This window comes from Gorilla gorilla, chromosome 10, assembly GCF_029281585.2.
Source record: "Gorilla gorilla gorilla isolate KB3781 chromosome 10, NHGRI_mGorGor1-v2.1_pri, whole genome shotgun sequence".
Classification (NCBI taxonomy): Eukaryota; Metazoa; Chordata; class Mammalia; order Primates; family Hominidae; genus Gorilla; species Gorilla gorilla.
The window spans coordinates 79,803,214-79,820,133 of NC_073234.2; the positions used below are offsets into that span (position 1 = coordinate 79,803,214).

At 36.0% G+C, this 16,920-nt stretch overlaps 1 protein-coding gene across 2 annotated transcripts in view; it reads left to right on the top strand.

Annotated features, from left to right (window-relative positions):
* RECQL (RecQ like helicase) overlaps nt 1-16,920 on the top strand; it is a 32,684-nt gene that overhangs the window by 13,296 nt on the left and 2,468 nt on the right. For both annotated transcript variants that reach the window (XM_004052853.5, XM_055358455.2), the window contains exons 6-14: nt 1,666-1,772; nt 4,702-4,900; nt 10,348-10,514; nt 11,327-11,408; nt 12,489-12,637; nt 12,728-12,845; nt 13,347-13,485; nt 14,684-14,775; nt 16,669-16,888. In XM_004052853.5, coding sequence (XP_004052901.4) covers nt 1,666-1,772; nt 4,702-4,900; nt 10,348-10,514; nt 11,327-11,408; nt 12,489-12,637; nt 12,728-12,845; nt 13,347-13,485; nt 14,684-14,775; nt 16,669-16,888 — 1,273 coding nt within the window. The remainder of the gene's footprint in view (nt 1-1,665; nt 1,773-4,701; nt 4,901-10,347; nt 10,515-11,326; nt 11,409-12,488; nt 12,638-12,727; nt 12,846-13,346; nt 13,486-14,683; nt 14,776-16,668; nt 16,889-16,920) is intronic.

Consider the following 16,920-nt stretch of genomic DNA (forward strand, 5'->3'; position numbering starts at 1 on the left):
AAGGGTGTGTTTGAATGAGGGAGTAGTTAATAGTGATGTCTGTTAGCAAAATGTCAAATACGTAAGGATGTAAGTTTCAATGAGTTTAATGACAAAGGACTCATCTATGACCTTAGCTAGAGCAATTTTATTGAAATGGTTGGGTGGAGACCAAATAGCAATGGTTTGAAGTAGGTAGGAATTGAGGAAGTGGAACTGGTGAGTATGGGATTCTCTTTGGAAAAGAATGGCTATGAAGGGAAGAACAGAGTGGGCCATAAATTAGCTGCTGTAACAGAATACTTTATATCAGTTAATTAACAAACAACAGAAGTTTACTGCTTGCAGTTCTGGAGGCTGGGAAGTCCAAGATCAAGATGCTAATAGATTTCGGTGTCTAGAGAGGGGGTGTTTCTCATAGATGGCACCTTCTTGCTACACCCTCACATGGCGGCAAAGAAAGGGCACTCCCTTCAACTTTTTGTAAAATGGCATTAATCCCACTTATGAAAGCAGAGCCCTCATTACTTAATCACTTCTAGGGGGATACCAACTTTCAGACCATAGTGGGTGTTTTCCAAGATGGGAGGGACTTGACCATGTTTAAATGTAATGAGTAGGTGCTAGTAAGGAAAAGTGAAAATAATAGGAGAGAGAATAATTGACTGGGAAAAATCCCTAATAAGGTCTTAATTTGATTATGTTTTTTAAACATGTCACATGTCTGCTCTTTGCCAAAGGTTGTTGTAAGAAACAAACTACAGAAACATAAAGCCATATATAATTTTAACTGTAGAATAGCTTTTGTACTTTAAACAGTTTCAATTATAAGGAAGGGGGCATATTACTATAACTTCATTCAGACAGTAAACTGTTCACTGATTTCTACTCAGCATAAATGAATCTCGTACAAAAAGTAAAAGAATGCTTATGCAACTATCATGTTTAATTATACACACTACTGTATAATTAAAAATCTGGTTTTTTTGGAAAGATTTATAGTAATTTTTCCCTGATGAAACTGTTTAGTGTTTGAACTGATATGTGTTATCTTACTGAAATTACCAATAGTGATTATTTAAAATGATAGCAAATTAAACATTTGAAATGATAAAATCTGTCTTTATTTTTATAAGGATAGAGTTCTGTTAGTTGTATGTTTGTTTATTTGGCTTATACTTACCTTGTTTGGTCATTTATTCATATCTAATTAATGAGAGTAAGAAGTAAGTAAGCTTTACTAAAGCTGCATTAAAAATTAATCTGAATTGATGGGCAGTGCCCACAAGTTAAGAAGGTGAATGGGCCAGGCGTGGTAGCTCATGTCTGTAATCCTAGCACTTTGGGAGGCCAAGGTGGGCAGATTGCCTGAGCTCAGGAGTTTGAGACCAGCCTGGGCAACACAGTGAAACCCTGTCTCTACTAAAATACAAAAGAAATTAGCCAGGCATGGCAGCAGGTGCCTGTAGTCCCAGCTACTCGGGAGGCTGAGGCAGGAGAATTGCTTGAACCCGGGAGGCGGAGGTTGCAATGAGCCAAGATTGCACCACTGCACTCTAGCCTGGGCAACAGAGCGAGACTCCATCTCTTAAAAAAAAAAAAAAAAAAAAAAGAAGGTGAATGGTTTGCATCTGATTCTGAGGGTGGTGTAAAGTTTAAGGTAGATTTTTTTTTTTTCTCTTTTAGGTTTTACACTCGTCATTTGCCCATTGATCTCTCTTATGGAAGACCAATTAATGGTTTTAAAACAATTAGGAATTTCAGCAACCATGTTAAATGCTTCTAGTTCTAAGGTATGTTTCAGTGGCTTTTTTTTTTTAATGTAAACTATTCACTGAAATAGGAGCTTTACCTGCAGTTGAGTTGCTTATAAAATTATAAACTGTTAACTATTTATATCAGGAGTTACAAACTACTGCTCTTGGCCAGTTCTGGCCCACTGTCTATTTTTGTATGTCCCATGAGTTAAGAATGGTTTTTATATTTTTAAATGGCTAAAAAAAATCTAAAAAGAATATTTTGTGAAATGGGAAAATTATTTGCAATTCAAGTTTCAGTATCCATAAATAAAGTTTTATTGAAACACCACCATGCTTATTTGTTGACATGTTGTTTATGGCTGCTTTTACAGTATAATGGCACAGTGGAGTAGTTGTGATAGAGACCTTATAGCCCATAAAACCTAATATTTTTGTCTGGTACTTTACAGGAAACATTTGCTGACCTGTTTTGTATTATCCATTCTAAAATAGTAAGGGAGAATTTCTAATTATGCAGTGTAATTAAATATGAAATATGAATTATTAAGAAGTTACCCTATACCTGTGGAATTTCTTGTATTTAGGAATGGACTGTCTTATCCTCATCTGTAGAATAAAGCATTTCCCAGCTATTCTTTTTTAAAAAGCATATTACTGAAATCTTCAAAAGGAGAGAGAATAGCATAAAAACTGCCATGTAGCCATTTCCCCCTTCAACAGTTATCAACATACGGCTAATCTTTTTTTTTAATCTGTATATCTCCAGTTTTCCCTACCCCTTTCCCCTTAGTTTATTTATTCAGAACAAATTCCAGACATCATATTTTAATTGTAAATTCTTCAGTACGTATCTCTAACTTTAAAGTGCTATGCCATCATCACATCTAAGAAGTTTAATCAATTCTTTAGAATTATAAAAAAAATTCAGATTTCTATCTCATTTTTATGTTTTTTTTTTTAAATATAGCCCAGATAATATTCATGCATTGTATTGTATTTGGTTGATATACCCGTAGGTTCTCTTTATATCTTTTATATTTCCCATGCAAATTCTTTGTTGAAGAAACTGGGTTAACTGTCCTGTATCTTTCTACATTTTCCTGATTGCGTCCTTGTGGTGTTCTTTCTTTCTCTCTCTTTTCTTTTCTTTCTTTCTTTCTCTTTCTTTCTTTTTTTTTTTCAGTTCTAGGGTACATGTGCAGGATGTGCAGGTTTGTTACATAGGTAACTGGATCCTTTTAGTTAGATCTAAAAGCCTGATTGTATTTGGAATTTTTCTTTCTTCTTTAACTTTTTTTTTTTTTTTGCGAGAGTATACTTACTGTGGTATCACTCAAGTGGTACATAGTACCTGGTTATCTTTTTGTGATGCTAAGCATCAGTGGGTTCAAGTGATGTCTGCCTGATCTCTGGTTATCAGTTTTTCATCTAATGGTTTTAACAGCCACTGAGTGGCACCTTGAGAGCCATGATTTCATTAGGGAGGTGCAAAATGGTGATATCTAATTCTGTCACTCTTTTCTTCATGTATTAGCTACACTTTTTCTACAAAAATGAACTTTTTCCTTATTAACTCTGCATGATGAAAATGCTTGATTTTTTTTTTCCCTTTCTTTACCAGTTTTCAGAAAGAGTTGGTTTTCTAGCATTCTCCAAAGGTGGTCAACAAGATTTTTAAGGTTTTCTTCCCCCAAGTATCACTATAAACTTACAAGCTTTGACGTATAATATGATTCACCTTTGGAATCATATATATATATATATATATATATATATATATATCTCAATATGTATATATGTAATGCTGAAATAGTCCTGTCCTTGGGCAGTGAGAGCCTCTTTAAGTTGGTTCCTGAATCCTTTCTCTTAACCCCATTGCTTCTGTTCCTTGCTTTCTTTTGCAGTAAGATAATCCATGTTCATTTTATGCATTTCCTGCCCAGACCTAGAGTCAGCCATACCTCTAAGAAGCCCTGGTTCCTTAGTTTACCCATATATTTTTGTTTTATTTAAACTCCATGTCATTCTATTATAACTGCTCCTTCTTTCAACAAAATCAATCTGTGGAGAAAACTGCCTTCTAATAATGTACTTTCTTAAAATTGAAAAAGAACATAATAGTAATAGAAAGTAATTTAGAAAGTTGCAGATAATTACAAGTTCATGATATATCCCTACTCTTAAAAGTTGGAGAGAGAAAAAAAGAACATCTGTATCCTAGAATATATCTAGGAGTTAACAAACTGCTTCTTTGCTGGGATGATGAAAGTAGTTTGACTGTCTCTTTCTATCTCATTCACTGGCATGTTTTTATACTTTTTTGGTCCTCTTTAGATTAGAAGGAAAAAAAATGACATCTAATGTGCTAAGTATTGTATAGAATTGTATTAGAGTACTAAGAATCTAATAACTGTACCTTTTAAGATTTATTATTATTATCTTAATTTAATGAGTGATACTTTGTGAAACCCCATGGTCTTTATATTTAAATAAAGAGATTAAAAGATTTGATGGTAATTTAAGAAGTTAATAAATAATAAATTTTGTTCACATACATAAAGGGATTATAAATATAATGTTAAAATTAATAAAACCCACCTTTATAACCATAACAATTGCATCTAGCTCACATTTTAGAATATATTATGAACAATTTAGGATTATGCCTTCATAGAATAAATGCTCTTCATTGGAGTATCTGTTGGTGTTCTTTTTTGTCAAGTGAGTTTTTTTTAGTCATCAACAATGTAGATGTTAGTAAATAACTAGAATGCTATTTACACAGCTGCCGTGATGTTTCGTACTGAGACATGGTTTCAGTTCTAATGAACTAAAACATCTGCTCCTAGAAGAGCCGAAGGCTATTATTGCTTTGGAGAAATGAACGTTTTCATTTACCACCTAGTATTTCCATCTGCTAGCTTAGTTTTACTATCATTGTGTCTATTTTTTCTTTTAATAGGAGCATGTTAAATGGGTTCATGCTGAAATGGTAAATAAAAACTCCGAGTTAAAGCTGATTTATGTGACTCCAGAGAAAATTGCAAAAAGCAAAATGTTTATGTCAAGACTAGAGAAAGCCTATGAAGCAAGGAGATTTACTCGAATTGCTGTGGATGAAGTTCACTGCTGTAGTCAGTGGGGACATGATTTCAGACCTGGTATGTATGTTTTATCTAGAAAACTTTTTGATGTCATAGACCGTGTCCTTACTCAGCTTGGCATGATGGAAATCTCTGCTTCTATTAAAATCATCCTCAAGTAGTTATACATTGAATATCCCTTATCCAGAATGTTTGGAACCAAAAGGGTTTTAAATTTTGGATTTTTTTGGATTTGGGATGATCAACCTGTATTACTTATTTTATCTTGCCTCATCATGAGGAGGACTGAGAGGCAGAATCTTTAGTTTCATTCCCCACTGTAGTCTGTAGTTTAATTGCCCTTGTCAATTATGGACAAATATGGACACATATGTTTACTAGCCAATAGTGGACATCTTTGTGGCATTTATGACATCTAGGTATTCCTTCACATTTGTTGAAGAATTTGCATCTGTTTCAAAGTTGTCATCTTTAGTCATCATTCTGGGGGTCTTTTCAGCACCCACATACAACTCCTCAGCATTAAACTTTGATAAGATATTTTTAGTGACCTTTTTCTTCACCCCACCGCCTAATCCTACAGTCATAGCCTAAAGTAAGTTACTCAGAATTGTTATATGCAAAAAAATCTTAAATTCAAAAATCCGACTCCCTGGCTTCAACCTGTTTTCCTTCTGAAGCTTTTCACACTCATTAGGATTTGCTGGATCCCTCTTTTAATCCGTGCTTATTTATCCAGGCTCCTGTCCCTACATAGCAATCACTCTGTTTTCCGTCCAGACACTGTGCTGTTGCCCCTTACTTCTGTTATATTTGCCCTGGACTGCCTGGCCATTCTGCCAGTCTGCTTCAGGCGTTGTGCCTGAGATGCTGGATTCATCTAGACTTTTGCTTTCCCCATTCCTGCTGCTTGGCTACTAAACATTGTCAAAAAAACAAAAATTGCATAACTCCATTCAGCTTTTCATTATCCTCAGCTGTCCTTATACTTGTCCCTATTTCAACTCCTTTATACATTTCTTCCAACAAATGTCTCATATCATTAACTTTCTATTCAGGCCCTAACTTGTACTTAGCAGATGCTTTCTGCTTCACAGAAAATAGATGCCATCAGGTATGAACAGCTCCTCTTTCTACTTTCAAACATTAGTAATCTTTTTTTTTTTTTCTTTTGTTAAGGCAGAAAAGACCACTGCTTTATAAGGCTAACCATGACCACTCCCGTTTCATCCTTTCCTGCCTTCTTAAGATCTTGCACTGCCAAGTTCCTCACTCCTTCACCTTCAGTCTCTTTTGTCCTCTCCCTAAAAACAGAAACTAAAACACCCTTCTGACCCTTTAATGTTATTGTCCTCTTTCTGTTCTTTCTGTCACCATCAGACTTCTCAGCTTACCATCTCCATTTGTCACCTTTAACCCATTCTGAACTCATTGAATCATGCTTCAATGGCAGAAGCCACCACCATACTACTGAAACAGGTCATTGGTGACCCACCCCCAGATGACACCACTTCATCAAGTGGTCTCATCTTCATTCCTCTTCCCACTTCACTTCAGTAACATTTTATATATTCACCTCTCACCTTGCCACATTCTACTCCCTTGGTTACTGTACAGCAATGCTGTTCAGTGTCTTCCTTTCCATTCTCACCTCCTTCGCTCTTCCTGTCTTCTTTTTAAATATTAGTGTTCCCTAGGGTTCTGACCTCAGTCTTTACCCTTTCTTACGTTTCTCCAGGGATAGTGAGCTTGTAGCCCGAAGACTGCATTCTCTACCTACAGAATTATTATGGGCATTGTTTTTATTTATTTATATATTTTAAATGGATTTAAATGCCTTAAACGGGATGTATACTCCTTTCTATTAAGGACCCCTCTTTTCTTAACCAGATAGCGCCACATAGTTGTTACCTGGTGGCCACTGAAGTTACCTGATTTGTGACTGTTGCCCTATTTTCAACCTAAATGGTGTGATCCCTTATGATTATCACCCTTGCTTAAGTATTACCATGACTTATGTTGTCTCTGTGGATCTGCTGCCGAAGTATAAAACATTATTCCCATATCTAATTATCTAACTGCTAAACTTTAAATTTATACTCCTAATTGTTTATCAGAAATGTGTATCTAAATTAGCATGACCAAAACTAAATTTCCCCAAACGAACTGCTCTTTTTCTTCTCAACTGGTAATATTTTCCCCATAACTCTACTCGACATTCTAACCAAAAACTTTTCGTTTTCTTCACCTTTCCTTTCTCCCTTCTCCTCTCTACTCCCAAGCAATTTCCCCTTCAGTCTTCTCTGTCTTAGAAAATCATCCACTCACTCACATGTTTGCTGAAGCCAAAATTTTAGCAGTTATCTTTATCATTTAGGTTCCAGTCAGGAGACAGTTATTTGAACAGAGAGAATTTTTTAGAAAGAATTGTGAACTAGGTAAAAAGTAGCTAAATAGATAACTGAAAAAGTAAAAAGAAAACTAAGATATCATGGAGTTAAAAACTGGAAGAAGCAACAACCACCTGTAGGGCTGGGAGAACAGGAAGAAAAGATTGGAACAAATAAGACTTAGAAACTTAATGAAGAGGGCTTGTGGAACTGAGCTCCTTGTGCTGGAGTCTCTTGGTAGAGGCAGAGGTGCGGTACATCTGTGATAAAGCTGGTTCTCCAAAGGCTGAAAAAAGTGCCAACTGTATTTAGTTGCTCTTAAGGAAAGAAGTGCTGCTGCAGGGATGAGAAGCCTTGCTGGGGTGACAGTCACAGGAACACAAGCAAGCCCACAGGAAGCAGTTAGGGAGGAAGCAGCCATGGTGTCTTCCATCCAGGGCCAGCAGGCAAAGCTGATGCGTAGTGTGCAGAGTCCTTAGTGCAGCATCCCAAAGCACGGTATAGAAGGGTGGGGTTAGAGATGACAAAAAAAAAAAATGGATGACACACCGTCCTTGATTTACCCTCCCTTTGCAGATCCAGTCCACCACTAAGTGTTGTCAGCTCTGCCTCTAGAATGAATCTCAAGTTTGTCTACTCTCTGTGCACCTATGTCTTACATACAGTTGAGCTCCCTTCCACTGGTCTACTGCAGCAGCTTCCTAAGTAGTCTTTGATTCTGGTCTTACCCTTTTTGTTCATTCTCCACAGAGCAACCAGTTATATTTTCTAAATACACATCAAATCATGTTACTTCCCTACCTAAACTACCCAGTAGCTACTGTGTACTTAGAATAAAACCCAGCGTTCTTAACTGGGGCCCATAGGGTAATATGTGATCTGCCCCCATCTGTCTACCTGATTTCCTACTCTTCCTTTCTTCTTAAGCCCCAGCATACTGGGCTTATCATTATGAGCACTTACCACTCTCTAATGGCATATTTATTGGTTTACTCTTTGTATTGTCTTGTTTCTTTGCTTGAATTATAGACACATTTGCGTAGCATTTTTGTCTTGTTTATCACATTATCTTCAGTGCCTAGGGAAATGCTTGGCACACAATTAAAAAGGTGTTCAACATTTATCTATTGACGAATGGGTAAATCCAGTACTGTCTCCCTCTTCCCTGCCACCTCCATATCCCAGTAGTCACTAGGACCTGTAGGTTCATGTATGTCTCTTTACTCTTTTTGATTTATCCTGAATGTCATGTCTCATTTTATATGCTGTATTATTTGTTTTCTGGTCTGTTACTGCCATCTTTTAACTGGTTTTCCTTCAGTGTTTTCCCTCAGTGTTTTGTCTATTCCAGTCTATATTTTGCACTGTCACCAAAAGATGATTTATGAAGCATAGGTCTTTACAAATTACATGATGGGCTCGGTGCAGTGGCTCACGCCTGTAATCCCAGCACTTTGGGAGGCCAAGGCGGGCGGATCACCTGAGGTCAGGAATTCAAGACCAGCCTGGCCAACATGGTGAAACCCCGTCTCTACTAAAAATATAAAAATTAGCCAGGTGTGGTGGTGTATGCCTGTAATCCCAGCTACTCGAAAGGCTAAGGCGGGAGAATCGCTTGAACCCGGGAGACGGAGGTTGCAGTGAGCCAAGATCGTGTCACTGCACTCCAGCCTGGGTGACAGAGCGAGACTCCATCTCAAAAAAAAAAAAAAAAAATTACATGATGACTCCTCATTTCCCGTAGGATAAAGTCTCAACTTAAAATCAACTGGTAGAATTGTTCATAGCTTTTCTTAAACCTGCCTTGTACATAACAGCATCAGTCAGGGTTCAGGCAGAGAAGCAGAGTCACGATGAATGTTATGGGATAACGGTTTTACTATAGGAAGTAGATCTTGAACAATTGTGGGAGGAACTGGGGAAGTGAAGGTCTGAAGAGGGGAGTTGGAGGATTAGAGAAAAGTAATGGATTGATACCTAAGCACTGGTGCAGGACGACGAGGTGGAGCTTGTAGGGAAATCTGCAGCTGGCATGTACAGTGGCAAAGGGGACCCCTAAAGGGAAGTTCGTGGAAAGGTCTCTGGTAAGCTACTTCCTGTGAGTAGCTATCGCCTCTGTGAGTCTGCTGTTGATTGGCAAGACCTGCAGTTGGGAGGAACAGCTGAATGAGGAATGGAAAAGAACTAGGGTGACCTAGAACTGGCTGGACACTTCTGCATCTGTCCATCATCCTCTCTGCGTGTAAAGACCTTGAAGGAGTGATGTTAGCTGGTTCACTTCTGCCACCAAATCTTGCACAAGTCCCTCTTTTGGGTCAGCTCTAACTTGGAACAGGAAAGAGATTCTGGGAAATGTAATTCACAGCTTAATGGATTGGACAGTAAATCCATCCACCACAAGACTCTGTGACTTAGCCCCAGTGAACTGCTTACTGTTATCTGAACATACTAATTTCATGTCAGTGTATTTGCAGTGTATATGCTGTTTCCTCTGCGTGGTGTTCGTCTCTTCCTAGTGAACTTCTGCTCATTCTCTTAAGACACAACTCAAGTATTATCTCCCTGAGATCTTCACTTCCCAAGCAGCTGCTCTGTCCTCTGTGTTTTCATAGTAGTCCTCTACTTAGCATGTAAGCAATTTCTACCACATTTTTTTCACTTTCCTCCAAATAGTTTAAGTACTTAAGGGAGATTAAGGACAATTTATCTGGTGATTTAGATGCTTATAACAAGTTTGAGCCTAGAATGGTTTCCGAGAAATAGGTTATATACAAAGCAGTGCCGCCCTTACCAAGCTTTTTTTGGTCTGATGACACTAGGTGGTAGTAGGGGTTTGTCTGATGGCCTGTTTTATCTTTTGTTAGTTGTAATAAATTAAAACACTGTGGCTATACCCACTGTCTCTTGAGTCTACCGTGACCAAGAATAATGTCTGAAATAAATGTAATAAAGCCTGCCCATCAAAGAGGCTAACACAGAACTGCAAATTTACTGCTATAGATGGCTGTGGAAACAAAATCATAGTAGTCATCGATTATCTGCATAATGTTAAAAGATATAATTTACTCTAACTCTTAAAGGATAGAAAAAGGGCCACTTTGTTTGTTTTTTCAGATTATAAGGCACTTGGTATCTTAAAGCGGCAGTTCCCTAACGCATCACTAATTGGGCTGACTGCAACTGCAACAAATCACGTTTTGACGGATGCTCAGAAAATTTTGTGCATTGAAAAGTGTTTTACTTTTACAGCTTCTTTTAATAGGCCAAATCTATATTATGAGGTATGTAATTTTTATGTCAATTCGTTACTTTTGTGAAGAATTACGCAGAGGGGATCTACCTTTTTATTATGTTTATTTACATGAGCAGCAGTTAAGTACTTACAAAAACTTTTAACATTAGGAGGTAATTATAAGTAGATTCTGTAATTAGGGCTTCATTCATGTATCTTTTGCTACGTAAACCTTTGTTAGATTAAATGGAAGACACTTGCTAGGTGATACTTTTTATAAAATATATGAGTAAGTCATATATCTTGGTTAAATTTCTGTATGTTCTTTTTTGTATAAAAATGGGGAGAAAGGATGGAGTGATACTAAGGACCCTAATAACATCTCTGTTCAAATTAATTACTAAGTGATAGAAGTATTAATATGCCATTAAAGATTTGCCAATTCTATTTGAATTTTATTTGATAAACTTGAAAATAAAATAACCTAACAGCTGTCTTTTCTTTCTTTCTAAACCCTTTTAAGAATAGATTTAATATTTTTCTGAGTTTTCATTAAAGAGTTATTTATGTTACGGTTTGTTTTTATAAAAGTAGCATCACAAAATAAAAAAGTCTGCATCCTTACAAGTTATTCACTGCTCATGTGCTTGCTCTTCTCTGGTAAATTAAAAAAATAAAGATCAAGAAGAGTCTGGGAGGAGGAACAGATGAGTCAGATGGGTTGAATCCTATGAGTAAGTGAAAGAGTAATAGAAAAAAAACACTATGGTCATGAAAGAACTGCATCCTGAAAGTTGTAAGTAGACAGCCACTTGGATGGTACTCATTCATTTACTTTTTAATAAGTTAAGTTTTTTTTAGGTTCGGCAGAAGCCCTCAAACACTGAAGATTTTATTGAGGATATTGTAAAGCTCATTAATGGGAGATACAAAGGGCAATCAGGTAATGTAAAAACAAACCAACTTTGGAGACAGAGATAACTTTCAAAAAGTGACTTCATATCACATTGATAATTATACTGATAACTGAATAACACCAAAAAAAATTAATGTATAGCAGAAGATACTTAAAAATATGTGATAAAATTAATTCACTTGATCTTAGAAATTGGGTGTGACATTTGCTTATGCCATAGATTATGAGTCATCAAATTGCCTGATTTGTTTTTGCTTATTTACACTTGCTTTAGAATAGACCTGATGACTTAATGTTAATTATCAACAGCACATATTTAGTACGTATCCACTGTGTACAAAATAGTGGATTAAGCAACTGATGTTCTAAAGGGATAGAAAATATACTCCCTTATAGTAAAGGACACGTTAAAGCAATAAATAAATCCAGTAGTACATACTGAATAGATTAAGCACAGATGGAGTTGTGAGTATATATACATGGTTTTCTGGGTTTAATGACTAAGCAAATGTTACTGAAGCAAAGAATTTGTGTAAAAGTAGCATTTTAAACTGTTCTATAGATTTTCAGGAGGTAGTCCTGGGTAAAAGGAGTTCTAGGGTCAAATAAATTTGAGAAAGGTTGCAGGTATTTATTCTGCCTGGATGTTCACAGGGTGTATCAGCAAACTAGAAGCTCTGACTATCCCTGAAAATAAAGAGAGACACCCATTTAACTTTGTTGAATGCAATGTTCTCCAAATTAATTTGCATGCAAATTAATCTAACCCAAAATTAATCTGGAGAACACTGCATTCATAGCACATTTGTTAGCATGTTACAGACATCAGTTTGAGAAATACTGTTTAGTGGGAGATAAAGTTAAAGAGAGAAAAGAGATAACAGGAACGAAAACTGATGGCTCAGGCTCATTTCTGCTTTAAAGAAGCTGGTGCTCAAATCTGGAATTATACCAAAATGTCAATATATGCACAAGGCCTTGAAATTTTTCATAATTCTTTTTTTCCTTCTGTGCATTGTATTAATCAATGTCCCGAATGTGTGTGTTGAAAACTATCTTCCAGGAATATGCCATATCTATCTAACAAATGCACATATTTTACTGCAGGAATCATATATTGTTTTTCTCAGAAAGACTCTGAACAAGTTACGGTTAGTTTGCAGAATCTGGGAATTCATGCAGGTGCTTACCATGCCAATTTGGAGCCAGAAGATAAGACCACAGTTCATAGAAAATGGTCAGCCAATGAAATTCAGGTTAGGTATATATCTTCCATAGAAGCCTAATTTAGCTTTAAAATATTTAAACTTGATTTAATTAACTGATAAAATGTTAAAATATTTCAGGTAGTAGTGGCAACTGTTGCATTTGGTATGGGAATTGATAAGCCAGATGTGAGGTTTGTTATCCATCATTCAATGAGTAAATCCATGGAAAATTATTACCAAGAGAGTGGACGTGCAGGTATGTAGGACTCAAATCCAGAAGTAAATTTTTAGAAAGCTTTTCCAAAAAATACATTATAAATGTTTAATAAGTCTGTATATTTTATCTTTATTGGATAGTATTTTTAGAACAATGTATTTTTAGCAGTTTGACACTTACTTGCATATGGAGAAATTTTTACTTATGTTCTGTTATCTGAATTGTTTCTTTTTATGTGTGTTAAGATAATTTGATGTTCATCTTTGCCTCCTGAATTTTTAATGAGTGATTTCAAATCTATAACTTAACTGGATTATAGACACATTTTTTAACTTAGTAGAGCTGATGATTGATGTCTCTTTAGAGTTTTTTTTAATTTGAGGGTACCCATTACAAATTAACTTCCACATCTCTAAAATTTCTAGATGTAGTAAAAAGAAATTGCCTAATTTTACCATGTCATTTTTGCATATTTTGAATTTTTAAATGTAATTCTGCAATCTCAAGGTTTCTGCAATTTCAAGGTTTCTCACACCACAGGTCGAGATGACATGAAAGCAGACTGTATTTTGTACTATGGCTTTGGAGATATATTCAGAATAAGTTCAATGGTGGTGATGGAAAATGTGGGACAGCAGAAGCTTTATGAGATGGTATCATACTGTCAAAACATAAGCAAGTAAGCCACATACCTTTTTATAACTTTTATCAATTAAAGCGAATAGGAAAGTATATGACATCATTTTTAAGTTCTTACTAAATACATTGGTGTAACACCAAAGTGCAGATCCATAAAAGCAGATGTTGGAGGGTAGGAACCAGTACATCAACCTGTATGATCTGCCTTAATTCAAGAAAAGATGCCCTATCTTTGAGATAATCCTCCAAAACTACTTTTTTAATTGAAGGTTTTTGAGACACATTGATAGCAACTTGAAGGCTTTTTTTCTCTGGCACTGCTGTACAGTTACGTGCTTTAATAATTTTGAAAAGGTCTATGGTTAAGATAGGCATTTTGAGAGTCAAGCTCAGTAACATGTGCCATCTTGCCAGCTCATGTGTCAATGAAATACCAAGTTTCTCCTTAAGAAGTAAGTTTAAATCTACTTAGGGTGGCTTTAGACTATATAGCTTCCTGAAAGCTTTCTGTCATAGTTATCTTTGTGCTTTTATTTCCTATCACATAAGAAGTGCTCAGAAATGTCGAGGTGGTAAATAGCAGCCAGACAGTGACAGAAATGTTCTTTCTTTCCAATAGATACTACAATAATCTAGTTAAAAGAAATGAGAAATGAAAATGTCTTTAAAAGGCCAGTAGAGTCTCATGAAGCATATTTTAAGGTTTTGACTCAAATATTGCTACTTTATTAAAATATAAGAAACTATTTTACTGTCAAGAATATTCTCCTAATAGTTGCAAAACATTGAATTTAAAAATGGAACTCAGACAATTTTTTAAAGTGTTTATCAAGAATATGTGGGGAAAAAAGTCCTATGTCGGGGGCACAATGGCCCCCCAAAAGATGTTCATATCCTAATTCCTAACCTGTATGTTACCTCACATGGCAAAAGGAAAGTAGCATTGCATATGGAATTAAGACTGTTCATTAGCTGACCTTAAAATAGGGAGATTATTTTAGATTGTGTGATGTGAGAAGAACCTGACACTCTGATTTTGATCCACTGAAACCCATAGTACACTTCTAAATATAAACCACAGAAATGTAAGAATAAATTTGTGTTTAAAGCCACTAAGTTTATGGTAATATTATGGCAGTTACAGGAAGCTAATACAGTATATAACTGTGTAAGCTGAAAGAGATTCTTCAAACTTTATTATATCCTTTAATAATTTGTATCTTTAAATGTGTTTGCAGATGTCGTCGTGTGTTGATGGCTCAACATTTTGATGAAGTATGGAACTCAGAAGCATGTAACAAAATGTGTGATAACTGCTGTAAAGACAGTGGTGAGTTTGTTGTTTTGTAAACCTTTATAGGCTAATACATTCATAATGCCTAGTGACAGAGATACATTCTGAGAAATGCATCACTAGGTGATTTTATCATTGTGCAAACATCAAAGTGTACTTACATAAACCTAGATGGTATAGTCTCCTAGGTTATATGGTATAGCCTATTGATCCTAGGCTACCAATCTGTACAGCGTGTTACTGTACTGCATACTGCAGGCAGCTGTAACACATGGTTAAGTATTTGTGTATCTAAACATAGAGTAAGTACAGTAAAAATATGGTATTATAACCTGGGTGACAGCGAGACTCCGTCTCAAAAAAAAAAAAATATGGTATTATAATCTCTTGGGACCACTGGCATGTACGTGGTCCATCACCGACCAAAATATTATGTGGCACAAAACTGTATATACAGCTGGGACATGAGAGAAGTATTAGACTTCCAAATGGATTTAAAAGATTAAAGTGTGAATCAGATTTTCCAGAATTAAAACTATCAACATGAAGTTTTGAAACAAAGGTGAATAAAAGGAAAAGTCTTATGTGTATGCACACATTTTATATTGCTATACTGAGGATGTGAAATTTTTAATAAATGAAGGAAAATATTTGAATTTTTCTGAATAGAAATGCTATTCTATAAGAAAAGGGTAACCATGTGATAATCTCTAATACTTTATAGTCACTAATTGAGAAGAAAATTTAGTGCAAAATAGAGATTATAGAGAATCACTTTTGATCCAGTTAATGGCTAGTCATAGGAGATTTACTTAAAATTCTTTTAAATGTAGATCAGCAGGATTTGTTTTCTGAGCATTGGTCACAACCCTGCTGATCAAAACAGGCTCTGGTCAAAACAAGATATAGCAAAGAAACTGGCCCAAACCAGTTAGAACTAGAAAATATAATGTATTTGCATGATGTAAGACACTCCCACTAGCACCATGACAGTTTACAAATGCCATGACAATGCCCGAAAAGTTACATGGTTCTAGGAACGCCCTAACCTTTTCTAGAAGATTCATGAATAATCTGCCCCTTATTTAGCATATAACTAAGGAGTAGCTATAAATATCGCTAGTGAGCAATGTACAGTGCCACTCTGCCTTTGGGGTAGCCCTGCTCTGTCTATGGAGCCGCCATTTTCCTATACTCTATTGCTAATAAACTTGCTTTGCTTTCACTTTACTCTGTTGGCTTGCTCTCAGATTGTTTCTTGCATAAAACTGGGAACCCTCCTGGGCTGAGTCCCAATTTTCGGATTTGCCTGCAGCATTTTGGCACTGTATTTTAACTTTTTTTCATCCGTGTGTTGTATTTCAAGATCTGGACTAGCCAGTACCTCATGGTAAGACCTTACTGAGTTCTGATGCCTTGTTAGGTGGAAGCCACTGTATTTTTAACTTTGCAGACAGAGAAATTTATGAGTTTATTAGACTATCTTATAAAATAACAAGAGTGTTATATATAAATCAGAGTACTGGTCTCTTAATAATTGGGTTATCAGTTGAGGACATTCTTGTTCCTAAATCAGAGTTCACTCAGGAGCCTATACTAGAACAGACAGGGTCTCCTATAAAGCACACCTCTTAGTAATCATGTCTGGCAGACACTTTCTGATTTCTAGAGTATATGGCAGGGCTGATAACCAATATTTTTTTTTGTATATCACTGTAAACCCCACAATGCTTACAGAGACCATAACTTGGCCTAGTGACAGAGACTTGAGGAATAGCCTAGTCTTAATTCAGAATACATTTAAAAATCAATGTTTAGGGTGGCTCACATTGATAACCAGCTTTAAACCAGTTTAACTACTTAAGATAGCCTATCTTTGCCCTCATTTCTAAATCCTAATTACCTGCTACCATATTTGTTTTATTACAGCATTTGAAAGAAAGAATATAACAGAGTACTGCAGAGATCTAGTCAAGATCCTGAAGCAGGCAGAGGAACTGAATGAAAAACTCACTCCATTGAAACTGATTGATTCTTGGATGGGAAAGGGTGCAGCAAAACTGAGAGTAGCAGGTGTTGTGGCTCCCACACTTCCGCGTGAAGACCTGGAGAAGATTATTGCACACTTTCTAATACAGCAGTATCTTAAGTATGTACAAACTCATTGATTATTCTTTCAGG